Source organism: Enhydra lutris, unplaced genomic scaffold (assembly GCF_002288905.1).
Source record: "Enhydra lutris kenyoni isolate GAN:26980312 unplaced genomic scaffold, ASM228890v2 scaffoldscaffold38, whole genome shotgun sequence".
Taxonomy (NCBI): Eukaryota; Metazoa; Chordata; class Mammalia; order Carnivora; family Mustelidae; genus Enhydra; species Enhydra lutris.
Window position 1 is genome coordinate 9,170,801 of NW_019154122.1, and position 26,841 is coordinate 9,197,641.

General features: G+C 51.6%; 1 protein-coding gene across 1 annotated transcript in view; it reads right to left on the reverse strand.

Moving 5' to 3' along the window:
* Positions 1–573: 573 nt before the first annotated feature.
* The window catches only part of LOC111154678 (kazrin, periplakin interacting protein), a 433,844-nt gene continuing 407,576 nt past the window's right edge, over positions 574–26,841 (reverse strand). The window contains exons 9-15 of the mRNA XM_022514491.1: positions 19,676–19,881; positions 19,052–19,170; positions 10,301–10,532; positions 8,765–8,866; positions 8,017–8,183; positions 3,562–3,679; positions 574–1,942 (exon numbers count right to left, since the gene is read on the reverse strand). Coding sequence (XP_022370199.1) covers positions 1,778–1,942; positions 3,562–3,679; positions 8,017–8,183; positions 8,765–8,866; positions 10,301–10,532; positions 19,052–19,170; positions 19,676–19,881 — 1,109 coding nt within the window. The 3' untranslated portion in view covers positions 574–1,777. The remainder of the gene's footprint in view (positions 1,943–3,561; positions 3,680–8,016; positions 8,184–8,764; positions 8,867–10,300; positions 10,533–19,051; positions 19,171–19,675; positions 19,882–26,841) is intronic.

The window sequence follows — 26,841 nt, forward strand, 5'->3', positions numbered from 1 at the left end:
CCCCTGGAGTCGGAGATGTGACCCTCGGAGGCTAAACATTCAGACGAAAGGCAGGGGCCATCCACCTGTCCACCAGCCAGGCGTTTGGTTTCCAGGGGCAAGAAAAGCTGTGCTTAAGGTCAGAGAGAAAACCATGGTTGTCAGCCCTGGGGAGGAGTCATTCTCAAGTTCATCATGCCTTGGTTGAGGCTTTTCCTAGGAGGGCAAACAGTTCGTTGGGTTGAAGAACGTGGGCTTTGACAGTTCTCAGAGGCTGTCACTTACCTGGTCGAGTCTTGGAAATTCAGACCTCTCGTGACTCTTGGGCAAATGGCTTCAGTGTTGTGATCCCAACAAATGATTCTGACAACCCAAGCATCAGTAGAACTCCGATGCATCTTGGCCCTCCCAAATCATCACTCAACGCCAAGGTCAACAGGCTCAAGCCCGAACACATGAATCAGACTGGTTTTCCAGGGTGGTGTAATGTGGGCTTTTCCCCTCTCTCTTTGGTCAAGCCCTACTGGGGGCTCTAGAGAGTCTGAACGGTAGGCATTCCTTGTCCTCCTTTTGCACATGGCCCCAACCAGAACACAGCTGCAGAGGACCCGTTCAATGTCTGTGTCGTGAATGGGATATCGGGCCGTTCCTTCTGTCCCCATACCTTCCCACCTGTCTCCTGAGAGGTTACAAAGTGTGTTACAGACATTAGCAAGTGTTAATTCTCATGACGTCCCTGGGAGGGAGCCAGGAGTATTGTAGATGAAGACGTTGAGGCACAGAGAGGTGAGGCCACCGGGAAGAAGTCACACAGCAGAATAGTGGCAGAGTCAGGCAAAGGGCTGGGGGTTCTCTCCATCACCTTCATGACTTTGCTCTGCAAGGTTCATCTCAGTGAGGGCGCTGGGAAGCACACCTGTTTCAGGTGACTGAGAAATCACAACCAAGTGTCACTGTTGTTGGGTCAACAGTGACAAGCATTTCCCTGCTCCCAATCCCAAACCCACTATCACAGTTGGTTGTCACTGATCTAAGTCCATCATTCCCGCTCCTATCCTCAGGATATCCTTTATCCCAGTGACAGGAAATCTGCATTTCCTAGAAACTTTGCTGCTAAGCCCCACCCCTCCCTGATCACCCACCTGCCTCCACCTGCCCAGAGCAGCCACTCATGGGAGGAGAAGGCAAATAGCCGTTCTACGTGTCCACCCTGTGTGACACACGGCTTTTAGGATGGAAGGGAATGACCATCCCATTTTGCATTCTCCCAAGAGAGATTCAGTGACCCAAGTCAGAACCGGAGTTCTCAGTCATCGGGGATACGGGGACTGGAGCCAAGAGCTCCCTGAGGCTGGCCAGAAGGGCCCACTGGTCAGCCTCATGCTTTGCTGGCTCCTAGCACTGCCAGTGCTGGGCTCTGCGTGTCTGATTGGAGTCCCGCCTGCTCCTTCTGGAAGGGTGTTTTGGGGAACCGCCGGCCTCCTTCCCTCTTGGCAGCTCCGTTCAAGGCTCCAGGGACCGCCTGTACTGCTCACTGGCTGACAGTCGCTCTGAGGGGGAGCCTGGGTTACAGAGAGGCTATGTCGACAGGTCCTTCCACTGAGCTGGAAGGTCCACAGCCTGCTCGAGACAGGCAGACTGGAGCCACCTTGTTCCCTGGAGCTCCCGTCTGCTGGGGTTTTGCCCAGGAGTAGAGGAGTATCCTTGGCCCGTGGTCCCTATGTACAGTGGTGACAGCATCTGGATACTCGTCCTTGGTTGGGTGTGTCTGTGCTGGGTCTGGTGGAGAATCCATTCCTTACACGTTGGTGACCTCGAGGCCGTTGTAGCCTTCCAGACGGCACTGCTCTGGCCTGCCCTGGGGGTCATCATCTCCACAGTCTTCATTTTGAAGAGAGCCATAGTCATCATGAAAGTCGGGGTCTTTGCTGCTGAAGCCCCTTCCTATCTTCCCCAGGGGCAGCTGAGAGGAGAGAAATAAGAGGAAACAGTGGGGAGAAGAGAAGAGGAATTGAGTGTTTTGGATCTGGGGAATGTGGAGGTCCCCGCTCTAATTGCTGTGTGACCTTAAGCAACTTGTCTAACCTCTCTGTGCTCCTCCTATTAGTAATCCTACTCCGCTGCTCAGAGACACTGAGAGGATTTTGTGAGCTAACCTCATGAGAGAGCTTCACGTTCCCAACTGAAGGAACTGGTAGTTGCTAAGGGTGAGGACAAATACAGTCTTATTTTGATTATCCTCAAAAGCCTCCCATCTCCCTCCTCAGCGGGAGGAGAGTTGAGAATGGGTACGATGGAGGAGAAATGAGAATGTCTGAGCATGGGCGTGAAGTCTGACCATGTTCCCGGGTCAGGAAGAAATATTCTAGCACCTCCTGTTGTGGCAGAAAGAGCATGTATTTTGGAGGCTCACAAACCGGGGTGTGGATCCCTGCTCTGTCACTTTCCAGCTGTGTGACCCTGGACCAGTGGCCTGCCCTCTCTGAGCCCCCGTTTTCTCAGTTTCCAAGGGGGAATAGCGATTCCTTTCTCTCAGAGTAGTCGTGAAGAGCAGAAATCAGACCTGTGAAGCACACAGCGAGGCGCTGGCAAAGGGTAGCTACTATTGTGAGATGCACCAGGCTCCCAGACAGACTTTTCTCTTATTGTGAACATCTCTCTATGCTAATAATCCAGACAGCGCATCGTAACTCGTCATGTCCCCGACTGCTTTTGTTTCCAGACTACTGTTCCTCAACCTTTTGGTCAGTGTTGCCACCTTAAAAAAGGAGCCTTTTAAGATATTTTCCCCCTACTCACACCCCCCCACCATGAAATTTTCACACCAAAGACACTGTGCTTCTGTTCACGTCCTGTATATATACCTGTTCCTCATAGAGAGAAAGGGTGAGGGGTTTGCCTCTCCCCCTGAGAACCAATTTCTACTCCCTTCAAGACTGCATGGTCTAGACTGAGCTCACTGGGAGAGTACGGTGAGTTTACTCATGCATTCCCCATTCGCGCTCAGGATGGTGCCTCCAACCCCATCAGTACCCAAAAAATGTTTGCCTAGTGAACGGGAGGATTTTGGATTATCCTCTTCTCCCGTCTGTGCCGACACGCTTCCACTTAGGAATCGGGGTCAGTCCGAGTCTGGGTGAACAGAGGCAAACTGCGTGCCCTGTCACAGACCGGAGGCTACTCTGTGGCTGTCGGTCGGGTCGCTGAAGTTCAAAACCTTAGCTGCAGCGAGGGCTCCCCCCCACCCCAGAGCCTTGGCTTTGAGACCCAGGTGGGTCCCAGAACGTCCCGTAAAGCAGCTGCCCAGGTGATCCTGACGCAGGCAGGTGAGACCTGTGCTTCCAGATGCTACTCTAAGCCTGGGGGGAGCGGGGTTGGGGGCGAGGGGATGTTGGGGGGGCTGGGGGTGGGGCTTAAGCATCTTGCAGGTCAGCTGATGGTGACTTCCTCCCTCCTGGTTGCACCTGTGACCTGGCCCTTCGGTCCTCCTCCACAGGCCAAAGAGGAGCTAGGAGGGGACAGATGACAACAAGACCTCCCCCGGGCTGTAGGACTCACGGGTGAAGGCATCCAGTGACTTACCCGGCCAGCCTTGTACTTGATACCGCCACCGCTGTTCTCCTCCTTCCCTGCCCGCGTGATGCTGGAGGCCCTCCCTGGGGGTGTCCCAAAACGCTCAGCCTCCCGGATGCCTGAGGAGCTAGACAGAGACCCATACTGAGTCAGCTACAGCCCTCCCAAGAGACACACACTCTCCCATGGGTGACAATGACCATAACTGCTGTGATGTACTGTGGACCTCCTGTGTGCCCCCGCATGCTAAATGTTTTCTGAATGCAGTCCTCACAGCATCCCTGCGTGATAGTTGGGGCAAGGCGGGGGTGGGGGGGGAGGCCCAGAGAGGTTAAGCAATTTGTCCAGGATTACCCAGCTGGGAGCAGCAGAGCCGAGACCTGAAACCAAGTCTCTGAGACTCCAAGGTCACGCTCTTCTCCCTCCAGCGTGCTACAAACCTTCCCAGGAAAGGGAGGACTGGGTGGGCGAATCCCCCCATTTGAGCTCACTGGTTTGACTTGAGAAGCATTGGGAAAATCTCCCCCACTCTGCATTTGAATCTGTGTCCCCTGCCCCCACCACTGACTTAGTGCCTGAAGCGACCCCACTGCTCCTTGTGTCAAAGCATAGGAGGCTTCTGTTAGACTAGGATTTGGCGAACTGTAGCCGGCAGCTAGCAGACTGACTTTGCCAATAAAGTTTTATTGGAACCCAGCCACGCCTATTAGTTTTCATGTTATCTAGCCTACTTTCTCGCTGTAAGGACGGAGTTGAGGTCCTTGAACCCTTCCAGAAACCCTGAGAAGGGGTGATTATCCCCATTTCAAATTGGGGGAACTGAGACTCAGAGGGGGCAAGTTTCTTGCCTAAAATCACACAGATGATGATGGAGGAGCCAGAATTGAGCCCTTGAAGGCCCTGCTCTGTCCCCCGTATTACACGGGACCACCCCTGAACTACCCTAGCACCTGGTCCCTAGGCTCACATTTCAATCACTGCCAGGGGTTGGGTGGGCAGAACGTCCTAACACATCACCTTGTCATGGGTGCCCGAATATCTCAGTGTGTCCCTTCCCCCCTGGGAGCACCCCCGTCCCCCCAATCTGTAGCTTGGGAAGCCTGCCAGCCACAGAGGTGGGAGACATGACAAGGCGTCTTCTTCTGTGTGCTTCAAAGCAAAGTCTGTCGGAGCTCACGGAGGAATGGCTCTTTCTCACTGAAATGCTAAGGAGAAAGCCGGAACATGCACATCAACAGGAAGGAGGGCCCCACGTAACCAGTTCCAGAGGAAAGCACGTCACGGAGACACTCCGATGCGCGTGTGAAGCCGGGAGGCGTGAACTATCAGTTGTTCGGGAGGGGGGTCTGTGTCAGGAGCACTGCCTACAGTTTGCCTCCTGGAATCCTAACAAAGCCGCAGGGAAGAGAGGACTCATGTTCTCATATTACAGATGAGAGACTGAGGTTCAGAGGGTTGGAGTCACTGGCTTGTGTCTAATACAGGAGACAGCAGCACAGCCCGGATTTGAACCCATTTTCCAGCCATTTCCCCTGTGGTGGAAGAAAGGGAGGTGCTGGTAGTGGGTTTGGAAAAATCATTGATAATAGCTGTGTTGTTGGGCCCCTCGCCGTACCTGCATTCCTTTCCCAATTGCTTTATGCACTATGTTGCCCTAGCCTTTCATCAGGCTCCAAGCCTTGGATTTATCCTGGGATGGAGTCTTGGGTTAGCTCTTGATAGCTATTCAATGGTCAGGGATGTTTCTCCATCTGAATCTTTCCACCCCATCAGAGCATTCTGGAAGGACTCGCCTTAAAGGGCCAGCACCACCTGCCCTGCTCCCTCTCTCTCCGGAAAGCTGAAGTCAGCAACAGAAGGAGGGGGAGCAAGAGGGCAGTGGGCAGGGCATCTTCACTGCTTGGACTGCTGCAGAGATGTCCTGGGTGCAAAGCCTGAAGAACCTGGTTAATATAATCCGCAGGCATGTGATTAAGTACTGAGGTGATATTAACCAGGCCTGGAGATCACCATCTCTCCTGGTGTTTTGCTTAGCCGGGGACTCTTGGTGCCAACAGGGATGGTCTCTAAAATTTCTTAGGAACTCATGAAGTTCTGTTTCCCCTGAGTTGACTGAGATCTCTTCCCATGGCCTATGGGAAGTTCTCAGCAAAGGGCTCCGAGGAGAACTGACACCTGGGCCATGGATAGACACTGCCTCTCCGTGCCCTGGCTGACCAGCTCAGACCCCTCTGTAAAATGAGGATGAGGACCAATTCCACTTTCCTCTTCCTTATCCTCTTATTGGAAGGATTGCTTTCCTGTCATTCCCAAGGGAATCCCTGGCCTGCCAACAGCATAAGAACCCACCCTATTTGTGCCCCACGAGAAACTTCCCCAGGGCTCACCCATGAATTCTAGATGGTCCTTAATGCACCTGTGACCTTAGGGGCTGTCAAGGGTTTAATCAGACACATGAATGCCTGCTAATCTTTAGCTAGTGCTTACTGTCCAGGGCTCAGAATATATTAAGGCCGTTACAGGTCACATGGCACCAGAGGGGGGTCAAGGAAGGTAGACAATTCTTAGGAGAAAAGCCTCTTTCCTGCACCTGTTGCATCATGGCTCATGGACTAGGGTTCTTATCAAACTCTGGTCTCCATAGAACTACTTAAAAATGCCCGAAATGTAGATTCCTGGGCTCTCCCAGTAAATACTGGTCCTATAGATCTGCGTTTGGGCCAGGTCCCCGCCAAGGATTTTGCTGTCGGAGTCTGTGGATCTCACTTCGAGAATCTCTTAGATACCAGCCTGCCGATGGGGAAGGGCAGTTCAAGACTTCTGGATCATTGCCACAGATGCACAATCCCCGCCCCCTCCACCAAGCCTCAGTTTCTGTATAACATGGGGTGTGGCCCAGCTGCTTCCTGAGGCTTCATGTGATTTGGGGGTTCGGCACTCAGGGTTCTGACTCAGAGAGCTTCAGATTCAAATGTGAGCTCAACAAAATGGACAAAGCTTTAGCTAGACTGACGGAGATTACAGAGGGACTCAAATGATTGAAACCAGGAATGAGAGAGGAGACAGCCCTACCAGTTCTACAGAAATAAGAAAGACTATAGGGAATGATTATAAAATCAACTGTATGGGGGCACCTGGGTGGCTCAGTGGGTTAAGCCTCTGCCTTCGGCTCAGGTCATGATCTCAGGGTCCTGGGATCGAGCCCCGCATAAAGTTCTCTGCTGAATAGGGAGCCTGCTTCCCCCTCTCTCTGCCTGCCTCTCTACCTACTTGTGATCTCTCTCTCTGTCAAATAAATAAATAAAAATATTTTTTAAAATAAAAAATTAAAAATAAATAAATAAATAATTAATTAACTTTATGCCAACCAATTAGCTAACCTAGATGAAAGACACATTTCTAGGAAGATATAAACTATTCAGACTGATTCAAGAAGAAATAGAAAATCTGAACAGATTTATAACAAAATTAAAGTAAGGAAAAAAAAACAACCAACTTTCCACAAAGAAAAGTTCAGGACCATGTGGTTTCACCGGTGAATTTTACCAAATGTTTAAGAAATAATGACACCCATCCTTCACACACTCTTAAGAAAAAAAGAAAGAAAGAAAGAAAGAAAGAAAGAAAGAAAGAAAAATAAGAAAGAGGAGGAAACACTTCCTAACTCATCCTATGAGGCCAGCATTACTCTGATACCAAAACCACGCAAAAATATCACAAGAAAAAGTCCCTGCAGACCAACATCCTTTACAAATACAGGTGTAAAAAATCCTCATCAAAATGCTAGCACACCTAGTCCAGCAACATGTAAAAAGGACCAAGTGGGATTTATCCTAGGAATGCAAGGTTGGCTCAATGTATGAAAGCCAATGTAATATGTCATATTAACAGAGCAAAGGACAAATCTGGGCTCAGCTCCTTACTAGCTGTGTGACCTTGGGCAAGTACTTTGGCCCCCTTCAAACGAGATTTTTCCATCTATAAGGGAGGGATAGTGACACCAATTTCTTGGTCTTGTCATGAGGATGAAATTAGTGCCCACAGCAAGTGTCCACTAAATGGTGACTTTAGCTTAACTGCAATTATTTTAAGGAGAGAGTCCACTAGGAGGGCGTCTAATCTGTCTGTCCAGGTGCTTTTTCTCTGGCCACTTTTCCGAGGAGGAGACTGGGATCAGTAGGCTGACATGGCCAGCTCACCGGGACCATCAGCACCATTAGTATCCTCACTCCTGCCTCCAAACCTCTGTCTCCGCCGCTCTCCCTGCCTGGCGTGGCCACCTCTTTTTCAACTGTGACCTTCAGGCTCAAGCACTTTGCTTCTTGGAGCCTCCGTTTCCTGATCTGTAGAAGGAGGCCACTGTGTCGTAGGGAAGTAGTGGGATCCGGGAAGGGAGGGAGCCGGGGGAGGTCAGGATCGCCGGCTTCCGGAGCCCCAGAGCGGGAGCCAGCAGCCCACACTCACGTGGCTGGGTGGAAGACGGCGCTCATCTCCTCTGCCAGGTGCCTTCGGAGGATGTGCTTCCCACTGGGGATGCCCAGGGCGGTAGCCATGGCCTCGGCATTGAATGTGGGCTCCAGCACCAACACGGCACCGTGGATGCCACTGTTGGTCAGGTTGTCCGCATACTCCTGAGGGCAAGGCACGGGGATGGTCAGGCTGCAGTGGAGGGCCGCCCTGTTAGCCTGACAGGTCTGTCCTGGTGTCCTGCCCTCGAGGCTGAGAGGGCCACCCTGTCATCCCGAGGTGTCCTGAGGAGCTGCCGGGCTCCAGGTGGGGACATGCCCCCCACAGCAAGGATTTGTCCCCCTGGGGACCGGGTAGTATAAGGCAGTATAAGCCGGAGGGGGAATGCCCCCACTCTTTTAGGGCCATGAGGATAGTGACCAAGACTACTTTGTCACTGACGTAACCCCAGATCTTGCCAGGCAGCCCATAAATACTTGTCTGATGAGATAGGCCTGGATTCGACCCAGCCCTGCTTCAGAGGACAGCCCAGCCTCTCCACCCCTGCTATGGGAAAGCCATCATGAATGGGGTCCTGGTGTAGGGGTGCGGTGAGCCCTCCCTCTTCTTGAGCGACAGGAGGCAGGCATTCTCGCCTGCTTGGGCAACAACACTGGCTCACAGAAAACGGACACACAAACATGCATGGGATTTACAGATGCCTGTGAATCACCCCCAGCCCAACCCCCCCCTGCCAGCCCCTCACCTTCAGGTCAATGTCCCGTACCCACTTGAGCACCCGCTGGTTGGTCCAGACCACGGGGTCTATGTTCTGTGTCTCGCAGCGGGCACGGCGCTCCTGGAGGGCCTTGTGGGGGTGGGGAGACAATGCGTCAGTTGGGGGTGGGGGAGCACGCAGGGGGTCCCAAGGAGCAAGCATTCACGGTGCTGGGGGGCCCTGGCATGCTGGTACAAGGAGGAGTTCTGGCCGGTGAGCACCGGCTTCTCTGGCCCTGTCAATCTGGGGCTTGACCTTTCATTCTGGGAAATGGGGAGAAGCCTGCTTCTCGGGGGGAGGGCTGGGTGCAGCCCACTTGCTGCTGCCTAGTTTGTACAACCCAGACCCCCACTTTCCCGACATGGAGTAGGGGCCCAACAATGAGCATCTTCCATGAAGGGCTGTCTTCTGTGGGTGCACCCAGCCCCCGGGGACAATGAGCGTCACCTACAAAACATCACCCCTGGTAACATGTGGAGGAATCAGCCTGGTCCCCTTTTGCCAGCCTCCCTGGGGGGACTGGTCCCCAAGACAAAGGGCTCCGGGCCTCCAGCCCCCATGCGTCGTGCCTGTTTCCACACTTCACTGTCACGATCTTCCGGCAGGTCTCCCTCCTTCACCAGACTGCGCTTCCCGGGGCTGGGGGTGGGGGCAGGGCCCACACCTCACTACTTCCGGAGCCCAGGGCCCTGCGTGGGGGTGTGTGAGAAGGGCTGAAGAGCCGGACAGATCCCTCCTCTGTGCCGCTCCTCCTGACCCTGAGCAGCTTGTGCTCTGACCTTACTCTAAGAAAACAAAGCCATCTGGACAGCCTCTGCCCCGCAGGGCCCAGTGGCCTTGGGAATATTTGGGTCCCGGGGGAGCTGAAGGAGGTGCCCCGTGCTGTCTGACTCGGCAGGGCTCAGAATCAAAGGGGCAGTCAGAGCCCAAACCCTGACTCTCCCCCTGGTCCCTGGTCACCTAGCTGGCCTCCCTGTTCACACTCCCTGCCTTAGACCCAACACTGGGACCCCATAGTCTGTCCTCTATGCCTTTGCTCATGCTGTTCCCTCTGCTAGGTTGCTTTTCCCTCACACCTCCTGTTGACTGATGCCTGGAATTCCTCTCTTAGGTCTCAGTCCAGCTGTCACGACCTCAGGGAAGCCCTCCCTGATCCCTCTGGAAGCTACACCTTTGGGTTTTCATAAAATCCTGGACTTCCTTCATTGGGCCAACTTTCCATGCTATGGTGTCGCCAGCTTCGTTGTGGTTCTCCCTGATGGGCAGAGAACTCTTGGAGGATGAGGGTTCCCCACTTCCCTGAATTGGACACAGGGCCTGACCCATGTCCAGTAAGCAGCTGTTGGAAGAAGGGAGGGAGAGGGGAAGGGATGGGTGCATGTGTGGATGGGTGCGTGGATGATGAGGTTGGTGGACCTCGGTGCGATGGATGCCTGGATGGGCAGATATTTGGGTGGACAATGGGAGCCAGGGGCAGAAAGAAGGGCTGTGGAAGATGCCTCTACCACCTGCTCTGGTCCTTACCTCCCTGTTGAAGTTCACTTGGTACAGCAGCTCGATCCCCAGCAGGATGCTGACCTGGTGGAACTTCTTGGACACATTCAGGTGTTTCTCCAGATCCCGCTTCATCAGGGAGTGCAACATTCGCCCATCGACCAGGTGGTTTTGGAAGGCCTGAGAGTACTGGGATAGCCCGATGTCATTCAGCCAGGCCTTGGCCACCCAGTGATGGTCCAGGTCAGCGGCTTTGGACAGGCTGGTGAGGACAGACATGGCCAGAGAGAGAGGTGGGTGGGGACAGGTGGCAGAAACAGAGGAAAGGGGTAGAAATGGGGCAGAGATGGGCAGAGATGAAGATAGAGGGGAAAGAACAGGGTGGGGGAAAGTGGGGGACCAAGAAATCTCAGAGATGGGCAGGAAAAAGGATGGAGTGGAAAGACAGAGAGGAAGAAAGAGACAAAGCAGAGATGGGGAGAGAGGCGGATGCAAAGAGTGGAAGGAGAGAGATAGAGACAGACAGAGAAACAGAGGGCGAGCCCCAAAGAAGAGAAGGGGGATCAACATAGAGGCAGACAAAGGGAATGGGAAAAGGGAAGAAAGCACATTCAGATACGCGGAGTCGAAAGAGACGGTGGCAGAGCAGCAGGGACGGGTACAGAGGGAGGAGACATATCCAGGAGCCCTCAGCATCCCCATCTGCCCCTGGGTGTGGTCCCCTCGGCACACTCCTCTGCAGTATCCCTGCAGCCCGCAGAGCGGTGGCCTGGGCCATTTCTCCTCCTTCTACAAACCAGGAAGCTCAGACTTTGCCCAGAGTCACACAGTGGCACGTCTTGGAATCAGAATTAAAACCCCCGCTTTGCCTATTTCAAGCCCTCTCTCCTCACGGCTATATCTCAGCTTTCTCTCTATCCCACACCAGTCTCAGTGCTGCTCACGCAGTAGGGGCACAACCAGTATTTCTCCAATGCAGAAAGAGGTAGGATGATCCTAGCCTCCCCCAGGCTGTCATTTCCCTGATTGCCACACGGTGGCAGCCTCACAGAAGGAATGAAAACAGAGCATCCCACCTGCAGAGGGACTTGAGCAATGACCTGCAGGACTGCCAGGTTGGGGGGGGCGGGCACTAAGGGATCAGGACTTGACAGGGAAATATGGGCTTACACAGCGACACTGCCCTCCTCCCCAGGTCTGGGATCAGGACCGGCATTCTTCCCCTCCCCCCAGATAGAATACCCTACACCCTCTTCCCAGCCCCTCCCTGGGCCCCCATCTCTAAGAGCTGCCCCACCAGCCACTCTTGAGTGGGACTTCAGCTCCTGACTCAGCTTCCTCCTTTCCACTCTCCACTGCTCACTCTGGGCACCTCTGTGTCGCCCTGGACTCTGCCCTTCAACGGGTCTCCCTGCCCCTGGGTCCTCCCAGTCCCTTATCCAGGACAGCAGCAGAGCTGACCGCAGCGCCCCCCTGCTGGTGCTCCTATATGGGTCCTCGCTGTCCTTCATTCCACCAGTGCACACTGAACAGCTGCTGACCACTGTGCTCGGGAGGGACGCTGTGACAGAATGGGCACATCTTCCTTCCTGGGCTCTTCCCTTCTTTCTTCTTCCCCACACTCTCCATTCCCCAGTGGCACCATTTCCAGGGCTCTGGGTTACATTTGTAAATGAAGACCCCCACCTCTCTCTTCTCCTCTCTTCTGAGACCCTGCTGCTCACTACCTGCTGCCTTGGCATCTCCTGCCTGTCACACATCTCACATTTGATGGGCTCCAAATTAAATTCCCTGTCCCCTCTCCCAGCTCTTCCTCACCCCCTGCTATCACCCGGCTCTGGTCCTCATTTGCCCTCTTCCCTCCTTCACCAGGTCTGTCAGTCACTCTGGTCCGTATGTCTGTCCCCTTTTCTCCTTTCCTGGGTTCAAGCTCCTACCACCTCTGGCATAGATTTTGGCAGTTGCCTCCTTACTTCCCCCTGCATCCCCCACTGCTGACCCTGACCCTGCCCCTTCTCATCCACTTTACCCACAGTAGCTAGATGGTCTTTTAAAAATATTAATCAGATCGTGTCCCTCCTCTGTTTAAAACCTCCCAGTGGAGGGGCGCCTGGGTGGCTCAGTGGGTTAAGGCCTCTGCCTTCGGCTCGGGTCATGATCCCAGGGTCCTGGGATCGAGCCCCACATCGGGCTCTCTGCTCGGCAGGGAGCCTGCTTCCTCCTCTCTCTCTCTGCCTGTCTCGCTGCCTACCTGTGATCTCTATCCGTCAAATAAATAAATAAAATCTTAAAAAAAAAAAAAACCTCCCAGTGAAGGAACCTTAAATGCGCCTTACAAAGTGAAAGAAGCCAATCTGAAGACTACGTACTATATGATTCCCGTTATATGACATTCTGGAAAAGGCAGAACTATGGAGACAGTCAAAAGATTAGTGGTTGCCAGGGGTTAGGGAGACGGAAGGATGAGCCGGTGGAGCACAGGGGATTTCTTAGGCAGCGAAATTATTCAGCATATATACTGTCATGATGGATGCATGTCACCATATGTTCGTCCAAACCTGCAGAGGGTACAACACCAAGAGCGATCCATTATGTAAACTATGGACTCTGGGTGATCAGGAGGTGTAGGTGTGGGTTCCTCACCTGTAACAAAGGCTCCATCCAGGGGGAGATGTGGATGATGGGGGAGGCCGTGCTGGAGTGGGGGAAGGAGGGATATGAGAACTCTCTAAACCTTCCTTTCAATTTTGCTGCGAAACTAAAACTGCTCTAAAAAAATTCATTACTTTAAAAATGAGGGAGGAAAAAAAGTTTTTTTTTTTTTTTAAAAACATCCAAAATTGAGAGAATTTATCATCAGAGGAATAAACTGCAGGAAATGTTGAAGGGCTTTTTTCAAGAGGCAAGAAAATAATAACCATATGGAAACTTCACCCACATGAAAGAATAAAGAGGAGAACTCCTAGAAGTCACAATTAGAAAAAAGAAAGAAAGAAAGAAAGAAAGAAAGAAAGAAAGAAAGAAAGAAAGAAAGAAAGAAACGCACTGGATTCGGAAATGGGAAGATTTGAATGGACATTTCTCCAAAGAAGACATACGAATGGCCAAAAAACACACGAAATGATGCCCGTCACTAATCGTTAGGGAAGTGCAAATTTCTCTACAATGAGATACCACTTCATACCCATTAGTATGGCTAAAAAAAACCCAGAAAACAACTGTTGTTGGGGGTGTGGTAAAATCAGAACCCTCGTGTGCTGTTGGTGAGGCTCTAAGATGGTGTAACCTCCATAGAAAACAGTATGGCGGTTCCTCAAAAAGTCAAAAACAGAATTACCTTATGATCCAGCAATTCAACTTTTGGGTAAATACCAAAAAAGACTTGAAAGCAGGGTCTCAAAGAGATATCGATACACCTACGTTCATAGCAGCATTATCCACAGTAGCTAAAATGTGGAGGCCGCCAACATCTACCAACAGAGGAATGGCTAAGCAAGTTGCTCTCTGTACACAGTGGAATGCATTCAGCTTTAAAAAGGAAGGATGTTGGGGCACCTGGATGGCTCAGTGGGTTAAGCCTCTGCCTTCGGCTCAGGTCATGATCTCAGGGTCCTGGGATCGAGCCCCGCATCGGGCTCTCTGCTCAGCGGTGAGCCTGCTTCCTCCTCTCTCTGCCTGCCTCTCTGCCTACTTGTGATCTCTCTCTCTCTCTCTCTCTCTCTCTGTCAAATAAATAAATAAAATTAAAAAAAAGAAGAAGAACCTGGACACACACCAAAATTAGAGAAGGTAAAATTTAAAAAAAAAAAAAAAAAGGAAGGATGTTTTGACACGTGCTACATGGAAGACTCTTGAAGACATGATGCTAAGTGACATAAGCTGGGCCCCAAAAGACAAAACCTGTGTGATTCCACTTAAATGAGGTACTGAGAGTAGTCAGAACCATAAAGGCAGAAAGTAGAAGGATGGTTGTCATTATATGGTGGGGGTGGTGGGGAGAGAACAGGGACTTAGTGTTTATTGTGTTATCATGAGCATAGGGTTTCCGTTCTCCAAGATGAAGAGAGTCCTAGACATGGCTGGTGGGGATGACTGCCCAAAAATGTGGATGTACTTTATACCAATGAATTGTGCACTTGAAACCAGTTAAGATGGGGGTGGGGCGTGCCTGGGTGGCTCAGTGGGTTAAGGATCTGAGTTTTGATTTTGGCTCAGGTAATGATCTCAGGGTTGTGAGATCGAGCCCTACATCAGGCTCCACACAGAGCATAGAGCCTGCTTAAGACTTTCTCTCTCCCTCTCCTTCTGCCCCTCCTCCACCCCCCTCTCTCTCTCCAAACAAAAGCAAAAAAAACCCCCAAAACTAGTTAAGATGATAAATATGTGTACTTTACAATAAATTTTTTTTTAAAGAATAAAGGTGATTGGAAATGGTAGATATCTGGGTAAATATTTTTCTCATCTGCTAATGTCCTTAAAAGAGAATGGACAGTTTAGAAGACAAATATAACAGCGTATTATGGAGCATCTAACACATACAGATAAAAATGTATGAAAACAATAGCACAAAAGCAAGAGGACAAAAAGCATCTTACACTCTACACAAAGCTGTATAATATCACTTTGAGATAGGCAGTGGTAAGCTAAGGAGGTATATTGCAAACTGTAGAACCATGGTCGAAAATGAAACAAAGAAGTGTAGCCCGTAAGCCAGCAGTGGTTCGGAACATTCAGTTAATAAAAAGTCAATCGAAGAGGGGGGAAAGGGACAAAGCGTACCCACCAGAGCAAGTCCTTGGAGTGACCCAGCACTGTCTGGCCTGCCCTTGGGACTCTGGAGGTCCTTTCAGATGCATGGGATGCAAAGAGCTCTTGGTCCCCTTGGGTTGTGGGGCTGGCCTTTCCCTGGGCCCATTTCCTTCCAGCCTTGCCAGGACTCACCCCTCACCTCCCAGCAGAGGCTCACTCTGACCGTTTTGCACAAAGCTGTGCCCCAGCCTGCGGCTCTGACTCTAAGTATTTCCCTCAAACTGCTAATCAGTCACACATGGAACTTTAAAAATGAATTGATCTGGGGCCCCTGGGTGGGTGGCTCAGTGGGTTAAAGCCTCTGCCTTCGGCTCAGGTCATGATCCCAAGGTCCTGGGATTGAGCCCCACATCGGGCTCTCTGCTCAGCAGGGAGCATTCTTCCCCCCATTTCTCTGCCTGTCTCTCTGCCTACTTGTGATTTCTGTCTGTCAAATAAATAAATAAATAAATCTTTAAAAAAAAAAAAAAAAGAATTGATCTGAGCCCAGAGACTGTGCTCCCCTCTGGAGAGCTGGCCTAGTGCACTCAGCACTCAGCAGAGGCTTCCCTGGAAGACTGGCCAAGGAAAGGAAGGGTTGGGCTCCCAGTTTCGCGAGGTCTCCTACCTGCCTCTCAGCCGCCCAGGACTGCGGGGATCCGTCGTCTCCGAGCCGTGCTCCACCCCACACCACCCTCCTCTCCTGCTTGACTGCTACGGGGCTCTGCGGTGCTTTCGCTCGCCCCGAATCCTTCCAGGCCTCTTGTGTGCTGGATCAGAGGCCCTCTCTGTGCCTAGAGCTCCCCGGAGTCCCCATCCCTGCACCTGCCACCCTGCGGTGCAGACCACCAGCTCCTGGAGGGCGGGACCCCACCTGGGCTCAACAGCCTCAGTTCTATAATCCAACACACGGAAGACAAAGCCAGTCTGGGGCCTTGACTCCAGTCACCAGGACCAAGCTCCTGTACTGGAAACTTCTGACCCAAGACAAGCTCCCTTCTAGGAAGAGAATGTCCCAGGTGGACCTCCTCCCAGCGCCTCTTAAGGCCTTCGCTTAGGAGCAGCTCTTCTCAGGACCATCAGCCACGCCCTTCCCGGGACCGTGAGCCACGCCCTTCCCAGGACCATCAGCCACGCCCTTCCCAGGACCACCAGCCACCATCTGGGCTCTCTTGCTCTGGGCAGGCATGGGAGCTCCCAGCCCTCCCATCCAATGCCCTGGGCCCAGGATTGTCACTTGTGGGGACCAGAAGCCCTCTTTCCCCGCCTGAGGAAGGGTTTGCTCAGCAAATCAATTGTGCAACAAGACACGGGACGGGGAGGGGGGGAGGGGCACCTGGCTGAACCTACGAGAAGGAAGCCATTTATAGTCCCCAATATCCATCCACATGCTGTCAATTAATGCGCGTCTGCCCTTCAGAACGGTTCTCTTTTCATTAAAGTTGTCCCCATGGGGCCTCAGCTTGGCAACACTTTCCCAGCTGTTGGTCTGAGCTATCGTTAAGTGCCCAAGTTGAACAAGACAGCGTGACTTTAGGAGTGATTCAGATGTTTTATAAAATTTGACATTGTCCCTGCCCCAAACCGAGCTAGATGAGACCCCGAAATCCGAGTTTGGGCACAGAATTGAGACATCATCTGGGTCATGATTCAACGCAGAAAACACGAGGCCTGCTGGCCCAATCCCCGTTGGCTCTGGGACCTTGTGTCTCTGCCCCAGCTTCCTCACCTGCAAAATGGGGCTCATCATGGTCGCCTCACAGAAGCTGGGAAGGCTAAGAGATGAGAGAACGTGAAACCCTCAGCACAGAGTCTGGGGTGCATTCCGTGTCCCATAAACGTGAGTAGTAGGGGTTGTCAATGTTTTTAGCGTGGAGGTGACATGGGATAACGGAAGGGGGATTGACTCTGAAGTGAGGTTTTTGTGGCGTGGCTTTGCATGCATGATTTCTCCAGGCCTCACTTTGTCTGTCTTTAAAATGGGGGTAAGAATGTCTATCCTACATTGATGTTGCGACGGTTAAATAAAATCATGGACATACAGCGACCGGCGATGGGGCTGGTGGATTTGGTGGTCGGTATTTTAGAGATAAGGGGAACCCAGGTCCAGAGAGGGCAATGTCATGCCCAGAGCCACACAGGATGTGTTCTTGAAGATGACCTCACTGGGGTTCTTACCCTTAGAGTTCATGGGCCCCTGGAAGTTCCGGGAGTGAGTCAAAGGGTCCCAGAATGCAGAGTTGTCAAGTTTTGTATAACATCGCCTCCAAGGAAAGTGTCAACAGTTTTTATGAGATTCTCAGAGTGGCCGTAGTCTCCAAAAGTTACAAGAGCTGCTGTTCTAATCTAACCCCCTTCACTTCACAGCTGGAGAAACTAGGTGCCAGAGAGAGCAAGACCACGGCAAGTTAGAGACAGGCCACATTTCCGCAGGGCATGAGACCTTCCCTCCTGCAGGAGGCCTGGGGGTGTCTAACTGGGGGGGGGGGACACAGGATCCTTGGAGACAGTCCGGATCTCAGCTCTCAGAATTTGTCAAACTCCGTTCACATCTGACCGCTAATTTGCACCCACGCCCTTCCGCGTGCTGTGGCATCTTGGTTCCCTGAGGATTTCGGGGACAGTCATGTTTTGGGTGAACTTGGGCAGGGATCCTGTGTTTTTGCGAAGTGAAGCAGGCAGCCCTACCCTGTTCCATGGTCAGCGTTTACTGACCACGTTGGGAGGGAGACAAGGGTGCAGGAGGGGTCTCTAGCTTAGTTGGCAGAGGATTCGGCGGGGAGGCACTGATTAGGAGTGGGTGGTGAGCGTAAGGTACATGTGGGACCCTAAGGAGGGGCGAAGCCCTCCGAGAAAGCGAGTTCATGCCCACCGCTCCCCTCCCCCCACCCATCATCACTCCCCTCTCCCCTCCTTCACCCCAGGTCCTGTCCCGCAGGGTCCTGACTCTCGGACAAGGCTGGCATGTTCTTGCTTCTCTTGCTTTGGGTGCTACCTGAGTTTCTGATCTGACCTTGTACGTCTCTGCTGCCACCCAGGAATCACGCTAAGTTTCCCTCTCCAGGACGCACAAGCCTTTGGTTTCCTGCTCCTAAACTAGCCTGAGTTCCCAGCCTTAGCCCCCTCATTTTTTAATCCACAAAGCGGCTTCTGCAAATAATAGCACACACCACCAGGTTTGATTAATTAACTGCATGAAAACGATGGGGAAACCAGCGAAGGAGATAATTATGCAAAACAGAAAGTGTCAGATTTACGACGCTCGTTCTTTCTCCCCCGCTGCACTCTGAGGACTGAGGGGGGTGCTCTGGTTCCCTGGAGCTGCTTGCTGAAGGAGCCCCCCGGCCCCCAGCAAATGCTGCTCACAAAATGTCAGGAGGGAGGCAGGCAGGAGGTAGGACAGAGGTGGGGTGTGGGGGGGGAGGTGTGAGGGATGAGAGCAGGACACACCTGAAAGGAGGAACTCCGCCCATTCCCAGGTGCACTTGCTAACGGGGCCCCCTCCCCTCCGGACCTCAGCCTCTGGGGGAGACATGGCACGAAAGCCTTTCATGTCCATTTCTTCTCTGTCGCATTCTGCTTCTCCCCGCCTTACCCCTCCTTTCCTCCTCCGGGGATGCTAGAGCTGGGATTGTGGTGGAAGTACGGATATTTTGGCCGAATTCCCAGACCTGCTCTGGCTGGCCCTTGGAGATAGAGAAGTTCTGGGGGTGCATAAGTTCATCCTGCCTCCCGGCTGCAGGGATCATGGGCTCCTGGGGCCTCACTGATTCCCTGTATCCCCATCTTTCTATGGGGAGGGCTGGCCCAGAGCGGGACTGGGATCTGCCTGGACCCCCTGGCCAGGGGCATTCCTGGGCACAGCCCACCACCCCCCATCCCTGCAGTGCCCGTTCACCCCCCCACTGTGTGATCTGGAGGTCCCAGGGGGATCTCTTCTTCCTTCTTCCTGCAGGCACAGCCCGAGCAAGGTGCCCCGGCGTGCCGACCCACCTCCTGCCCGCCTCTGCGTCGCGGTAGTCCTCGATGGCCAGCCGGAGCTTCCGCCGGTGCAGGGAGCTGCACACGCCCAGACCCAGCTCCAGGTCCTCGTCACTCAGGCTCAGCAGCACCTGCTCCGCAGGGAGGTGAGGACTGAGTGCCCAGAAGGGAGGTGTGGGGTGGGCACCTGAGGCTGCCAGGACTTGCTGCCAGCTGCCGCTGAGCCCCAGAGGGGTCTGCTAGCCCGAGCCCACCCATCTCCCTGCCCCTCCTTCTCTGCAGTCTGGGCGGAGCACTTGGCGCATCTCTGCTCCGGGAGGTGAGCGGAATCACATGCTGGCCCATGGAGCCCTCTAGCCCGGTCCTGCCCCCCTGCAGCAGGGACGGGCAGGTTGGGCCCAATTTAAAGATGCGGAAACTGAGGCTCAGACGGCTAGGTGCCTTGCTGGGGAGACATGGTGCTTTACTGGGGACCCTGGAGCCTGAACCCAGTTCATCTGGCTCCGAGAATACATCCTTTCACCCTGGGATGGGGTGGGGGTAGGGGTGTGGGGGGTGGAGCAGGTCAGCTTTGGGTTGGTAAAGTTCAAGGCGGGGTGGGAGGGGATTCCCGCTGGGATCCCGGAGGTGCCCTACCTTCCCGCTCTTCACGTTTTCCGCACAGGCCTTGACGTACATGGGCATGGCCATGACCACCTCCAGCCAGGCCTGGACGGTGCCGGCCTTCCAGTGGGCCATGGGGGTGGTCCTGACCAGCTCCACCTGCTGCAGTCGGTCCATCTGTTCCTCCCCCTCCGACAGGCTGAGGCTCTGCCGTGTGGGGCTGCACTGGCTGTCCGAATCTGTAACACACAATTGTAAACTTGGTGGGAAGGTGGGGAGGGGCTGTGGGAGGCTTGTGGGGGGGCGGGGTGGGGAGGCAGGGACTGGGCAGATTGCACCCCTCATGCTGCACTCCTGGGGTACAGGGGGAGGGTGGGGATGAGTCCCTCTCATGTGTTCCTTCTTTCCAAAATCCAAATGGCTTTTGTTTTGTTTTGCTGCCCCTCCCCCATTACAAAAGTAATCTGTTCCCCCCAAAAGCACAGACTTTTAAAAACTTAATCTAGAAAAGAATGAAAATAAAACACAAAGTGAAAATTGCCCCAAATCCCACGCCACTCAGAGACAGCAGCTGTTAGTTGTAGTTAAATATTCTTCGGGATACACAAATGCCCACGTTTCCAAACACACACAGACCCACGCTTACAAACACACAGAGACCCGCACGCAGACACAACATTCTCTGTTTTGTAATACGCCGTTCTCATTTACACCGTGGAGAACACCCTTCCATCTCCGTAGAGATCTGTGATACCTTTTGATGGCCCAGGAGTCATCAGAGGATGCTTTCTCATTGATGAGCATGGGTTGTTCCCCATTTTTTGCTATTGTAATCAATGCAGTCGCAGTCATCTCTGGGTAGCTGGATGATTTATTTTCTTAGGATACACGGAGCCTCAGCTCCATTCCTCAACACACCGAAACCTGATTCCGGAGTAGCCCCTCGTAGGCGAAAATGTCTATCCCCCAGCACTTCCTAACCCTACTCTTCAATCCATGGCTGGACACACCTGATGAAGTAGACCAGGTTCAGGCCGGACTTGACCGAGATGGAAAGAGTCTCCTTCTCTAAAGTAGGGTTAAATCAACACCCACACAAACTCAATACCATGACAAATATTAAAAAAAGAAGCCTGGTTAGGAAGGACCCTGATGATACTGTACATTGTAAATTATCGTAACGATGTAAAAAATGCTTATCCATCAAATCAAGCTAGTGGTTACAACAACGTGTGTGAAATCACACGGATAGTTACGGTTACTGAGCTTGGGTGCCAGGAGGAATGAGCTTACTTTCCTCTTCCTGTACTTTTGTCCATCATCAAAATTCTACAATGAACATATGCATTTCTTTTTTTTTTTAACATATGCATTTCTAATAAAAATTGGAAAAATTAAGTAGGAAGCGGTATAGATGGTTATTGATGGGACTTCGTCCGAATGAAGGATGCCCCCCATTCATGCACTGGAAAATATGTGGTTCATGAGAAAGGTGTCACTGGAGGATATTTTTGACATGGGAAAATGTTCATAATCTATTGGCAAGTGAAAAAGGATAGTACGAGACAGCAGGTGTGATGTAATCCCAGCACATTTAAAAAATGATACACGATTCTATGATGTAGAACTGTAATATATGTATATTTATACATTTATACATATAAAATACTAGTTGGATAAATGTTAAAAGTCTGTGTCTGGAAAGGGGTGATGGGTTAATTGTGTGTGAGTCTCTATGTGTGAATGTTTTGTGTGTGTGTGCCCCTGTGAGTGGGCAAGGGTATTCTCATGTGTGTGTACACTTTCCTGTCTCCCATGTTTTCTGCATTGAAGCATGTTATTTTTGAAACGGACACACGCAGCCTAGAAGTCTTTTTCGAGTCACAAAGCCCCTCTCCCGAGTTCCTTCAGCCCTCCCCTGCCCCTGCCATGGAAACTCTTTGGAAGTAGCTGTTTCCGCTTGGGGACCATACACACATACCATACACACTCTGCTTAAACCTTTCTCCCCAACGCTGGGGGCCCTCTAGCTTCTCAGCCAAGAGCCCTTGGGAGCCCATGGCTGCTGGCCAGTAGGATGCCACCCCTGGTCCAGCAGGCACTGAGCAGAGCGACCTAACTCAGGGCGGGCCACTAAGATGCCTCATGCCTCTATTTCCAGCACCCTAAGGTTGGCATAATGCATAATACAGTTCCCTGCCCTCCTTCCCAGGGCTGCTCTGGGGACTCCGTGACTGGGGATGCTAGGTAGGTGGAAGGTCTCTTCCCTGCCCCCAGAGAAACGGCAGATGGCACGGAGCTCTGAGCAGGTCGCTGGTCTGAGCCTGTGTTGCCATGACGCCCAGGAATGTGGCAATGTGGAATCTGCAGCTTCCTCTGCAGCCTTGCCTGCCCCCCACCCTCCCTGAGTTTCTGAGTTTCTCCCTGGTGAGACTGCTGCCTGTCGCCACCCTCAGTGTCCCTCCTGCTGGTCCCTGGCTCCCCAGGACAGGTCTGGCTTGCAGGGAAGCCCTTCTGATTGGGTCCTACAGGTGTGAGCCTCTGGCACACAAGGTGGGTGTGTCCTCCCTGGCTTGGAAAGAGCTGAGAGTCTCTGTGCTTTTTCTGTGACTGAGTCCCATCTCCGTCACCTGCTTCTGGGAAGAGGAGAGATGCATGTCACCACATCTGGTTACCTGAAATTCCAAGACACAGCCCGTGTTGTCCATTTGGACTGGGCTTGTGGAAAGAGGCTTTGGAGTTGAACAGACCTTGGCTCTGGGTTAATTTCTTCACTTCTTCAAGTCTCAGTTTTCCCATGTATAAAATGGGCATAATAATAATACTCTCTACCTCCCAGATTAATGACTCGTATAAATTCTGGATGTGTACCTATAGTAGGCGCTCCGTACTTGCCTCAGTCCCTCTGCCTTCCTGGGATGAAATGTGGCTTGAGTTCAGCTCAGGGGCTGAGGGGTTCCCCCCCCTCCCAGGGCAGGCATGCATCGTCCCAGTAGGACTCCCACCTGGTTCAGGTAGGAGGGGGGAGCTCCCTGTCAGGTGAGGGGTAGCCTTGTCTATCCCATGCCCAGGGTGGGGGAGTGGCCCTGGGCTAGGCCTCCCCAGGTAAAAGCTATAAGGCAGTAGGGGAAAGAGGAAGGAATGAAAAAGAGAAAAAAGAAAAAAAAGAGAGAGCTGGAGAGAGAGACTCAAAGAGCAAGCCTTCAGGAGAGGAACAGGGCCACAGACACAACAAAGACACAAAGAGAAACAGGAAAAAGGAGAGAATGAGGGGAGGGTGGTGGGGCGGGTGACAGATAAGGGGACAAAGAGAAAAAGCAAACTTCGGGTGTGTGTGTGGATACGTGTGGGTCACTCCGCAGCTCACAGGCCTCAGGCCGGAGAGGAGAGCTGGCTTAGGGCGTCTGGGCTCGAGGAATGCCAGAGGCAGAGCTGGGGTCCGACAAGCAAACCATACATTTTGGTTTCTGAAGAAAGACAGCCATTCGCCACCCTGCCCTCGCCACCCAGGACTGAGCTCCGAGATGAACTGCAGAAGGCCTGAAGAGGGGGGCGTCTTTGGGGCTCATAAACCATTAATTAAAGGCAGTTTCCAAAATGCAGGCACTATGGTGCCTGATTTTATGTCTGGGATTCCATCAATCCTGGCTTTTATCTCCCCTCTGTCTCAACCCAAAGAGGGGGAATAACTCACATTTATAGTCAGGCAGTGAGTTAGGCCGGCTGAGGCCCTGGTCGTCTGAGAAAGTGTCGCCAGGAGGCCGATCGGTCTGGATCCTTCCGAACACGGGGAGGACCGAGGCTGACTCTGGAAGAAGAGGTTCTACCTTCTCCTACCAGATGGATTGTCTGGTCCCAAGAGCCTACAGCATTTACTCTATGGTCTATTACAGAAAAGACTCTACAGAGTAAAGTATTGAGGTTCTGAGGTTGGCACTGGCATATGAGAGACCTGGGTTTGAGTCCCGGCTCTTCTGCTTCTCTTGGGGAGGTGTTTTGACTGTTCTCAGCCTCACCTTTACCATCAAGGAAATGGGATGATAATAACATCTAATCTCACGGGTCTAAGTGCGGAGTGAATGAGGTGACGTATGGTGTTCTAACCGCTCAGCTCAGTGTCTGGCATGCAGTGGCTGCTCAGGGTTTGAGTGGGGACCTCTGTCCTCTGCAAGCTCACGTCTGTTGCTGTCTAGACCAGCTCTGTCTTGTTACGTGGTTTGTCCACGTTGAGAAGCCTCTACGGGATAAAATACACACCGAATTCTGAAGGCTTTCTCCAAGAAGAGAAGAAAAAGTAATCTCCATGCTTTTCATGTTGATCACATCTTGAAATGATAATATTGGGGATATATCGGGTGAAATCAAAATTGTTATTAAAATTCATGTCACCTGTTTTTACTTTTTAACGTGTCTACCAGAAAATCTAAAATTATGTATGTGGCTTTTATGATCTTTTCCCTGCACAGAGCTGGGTTAGATGGAAGGTGTTGGTTGTTTTCTCATTGCCTTTCCCCCTTCTATTGGTCTGGAAGTGAACCACCCAATTTCTCTGCTTTTGGTTCAGTCGTTCTCAAAGTGGGGTCCCTGGGCCAGTCGCATCAGCAGCAGCTGGGAACTGTTTATCGATGCGATGTCTGGGGGCCTGCCCCAGAGTTCCTGCAGCTGGAGCTCTGAGGGGTGGGTCCGGAATCTGTAGTTTAGCAAGGCTCCCAGGTGATTCTGATGGGAGCCAAATTTTAGAACTGTTCTTTATTGGCTACCCTTGAAAACTTACCATATGTATTTAACTTAACAAAACACTGTCATCGTGATTATTTTACCCTATTAATATTTGCTTCAAATAACTTCCCTCCACATTGACCACGTTCTCATCACTTCTTCTTGTGCCTCAGACCTAGCTTCTTGGATAATTTTTCTTATTCCTGAAGAGCGTGATTTAAAAGTTCCTCGGATTAGGAGTATTTTTTGGTGGTAAACTCCGCAACTTTTTTCTGAAAAAAAAGCCTATGTTTTCCCCTCCTCAATCAAAGAGTTTTGCTGGGTATACAGTTCTAGGCTGACAGTCATTTCCTTCTGGCACCTCATTGTGGTGAGGTAAAGGACAGTGTTCTACTACCTTCTGCCTTCCTTTTTGCTGAAGAGAATGCAGCTGCTGGCCCAACTGTTCTTTGGTGAGCTCCTTTTAAGATTTTCTCTTTGGGGCGCCTGGGTGGCTCAGTGGGTTAAGCCTCTGCCTTCGGCTCAGGTCATGATCTCAGGGTCCTGGGATCGAGCCCCATATCGGGCTCTCTGCTCGGCGGGGAGCCTGCTTCCTGGTCTCCCTCAGCCTGCCTCTCTGCCTTACTTGTGATCTCTCTCTGTCAAATAAATAAATAAAAATCTTTTAAAAATAAAAAGATTTTCTCCTTGTCCTCGGTGTTCTGAAGTTTCATTATGATATGACTACATGTGGATTTCTTCTTATTCTGACTGATATACATAGTGCTTTCCGAATCTATGGGTTTATTTCTAGAATATTCTCACTCACTATCTTATCTTATATTTTAATATTACCTCTTCTCGATTCTCTCTTTGCTCTCCTTCTGGGATCAGACTTTCTAATTCTTTCTTCCCTCTCTTGTAAGCTGCTGCTGTCCCACAGAGTTTTCTGTGGTGGTAGAAATGCTGGATAATCTGCACTGTCCATTGTGACAGCCGGGAGCCACATACGGAGTGAACACTCAGAATGTTGCTAGTGCAGCTGAGGAACTGAGTCCAAAGCTTTACTGAATTTTGATGAATTCAAATACGGGTCTTATTGCCACACGTAGCTCGTGGCTGTTGTGGTAGACCAGAAAGCTCCGATTTCCCCTCACGATTTCCATCCATTTATTTCTCTGCATTGCATTCTGGGTAATTTCCTTAGACCTATTTTCCATTTTAAAAATTCTCTCTTCAGCAGTTTACTCTGCTGTTTAATCTATCCTTGGATTTTATTTTATTTACTTATTTTTTCTAAGTAGCTTCCATGCCTAGCGTGGAGCCAAAGGAGGGGCTTGAACTCATGACCCTGAGATCAAGACCTGAGCTGAGATCAAGAGTCAGCTGCTTAACTGACTGAGCCACCCAGGTGCCCCTGGAGTTTATTTTTTTAATGTTACTCACTATATACTTCTAAAAGTTCTATTTGGTTCTTTTCCCAGTTCACCCGGTCTTTTCAGATAGTCTCTTATTGTTTGCTCATGTTTATGACTTCATCTTACATTTTTTAAAGTATTACATACGTATTAGCTTGTATTTGGTGTTGGTAGCTATGTATCTGAAAAGGCCTTGGAGGGTCTAAATTTGCTGTATTTCTCTGTGGACTCGCATGCATGCTGAACTCAGATTTGATCTTAAGGGAATCTCTAGAGTTTAAATAGTGGACGTTTTCCTCCAGAGAGGAGTTCTGTGACCTGCAGGGGCTGGAGGGAGGGGGGATGGTACCTGGTACCTGGGAGCAGGGACCATTTCATTCCTGTTAAAGAGACATGGGACGACGAAAGACCACAGGCTCTGGTCCTTCACTTTGCCACACCCCAGCATTTACGTCCCTGTCCACAGTCCTGACATCAGCGTCTGGACAGCGCCAGGACAGACCCCGGTTTGTCACACGTGCTTATCACTCACTGCACCTGTTCCGGTCTTAGCTCACAGCTTTTTAGTTTTGGATGGGGGTAACTTAGCAATTTCCCTTACTTTTGGTGAGGCCAGATATATATTAAAAAGTATGTTTTATTTTAGATTTAGTGGTCTGTCTTCCTCCACACGGGCCCGAGAGGACATCCTCTGGCCGCGTACACTGTCTACCCCACACTCTTCACGTCCTGCTGGTGGGTCTGTCCGTCTGCCCAGCTACGAAGGGAAGTCCGAGGTCAGAGGTCAAGTCTATCCTTCGCTTTATCATCCATGCCTGGTTCATGGTGATGCTCAATGCCATCATTAAAAGCCCAAGTTATGGGAAAGGGACAATCAAAACAGTTTTGTTTTTGTTTTTATCGTTATTGTTTTAACTTGAATCTTCCCAGGGACCTCTTCTGCTCAACACCCATCACTTTCTCCCTGGATAAAACCAAGCTCCTTACATGACAAGGCTCTGGGTGACCCAGCCCTTTGCCAGCTTCTCCTCAGTCCCAGGCCCCCTCCCCAGCCCCCTGGGCTTCTCGCACTTTCCCTGCACT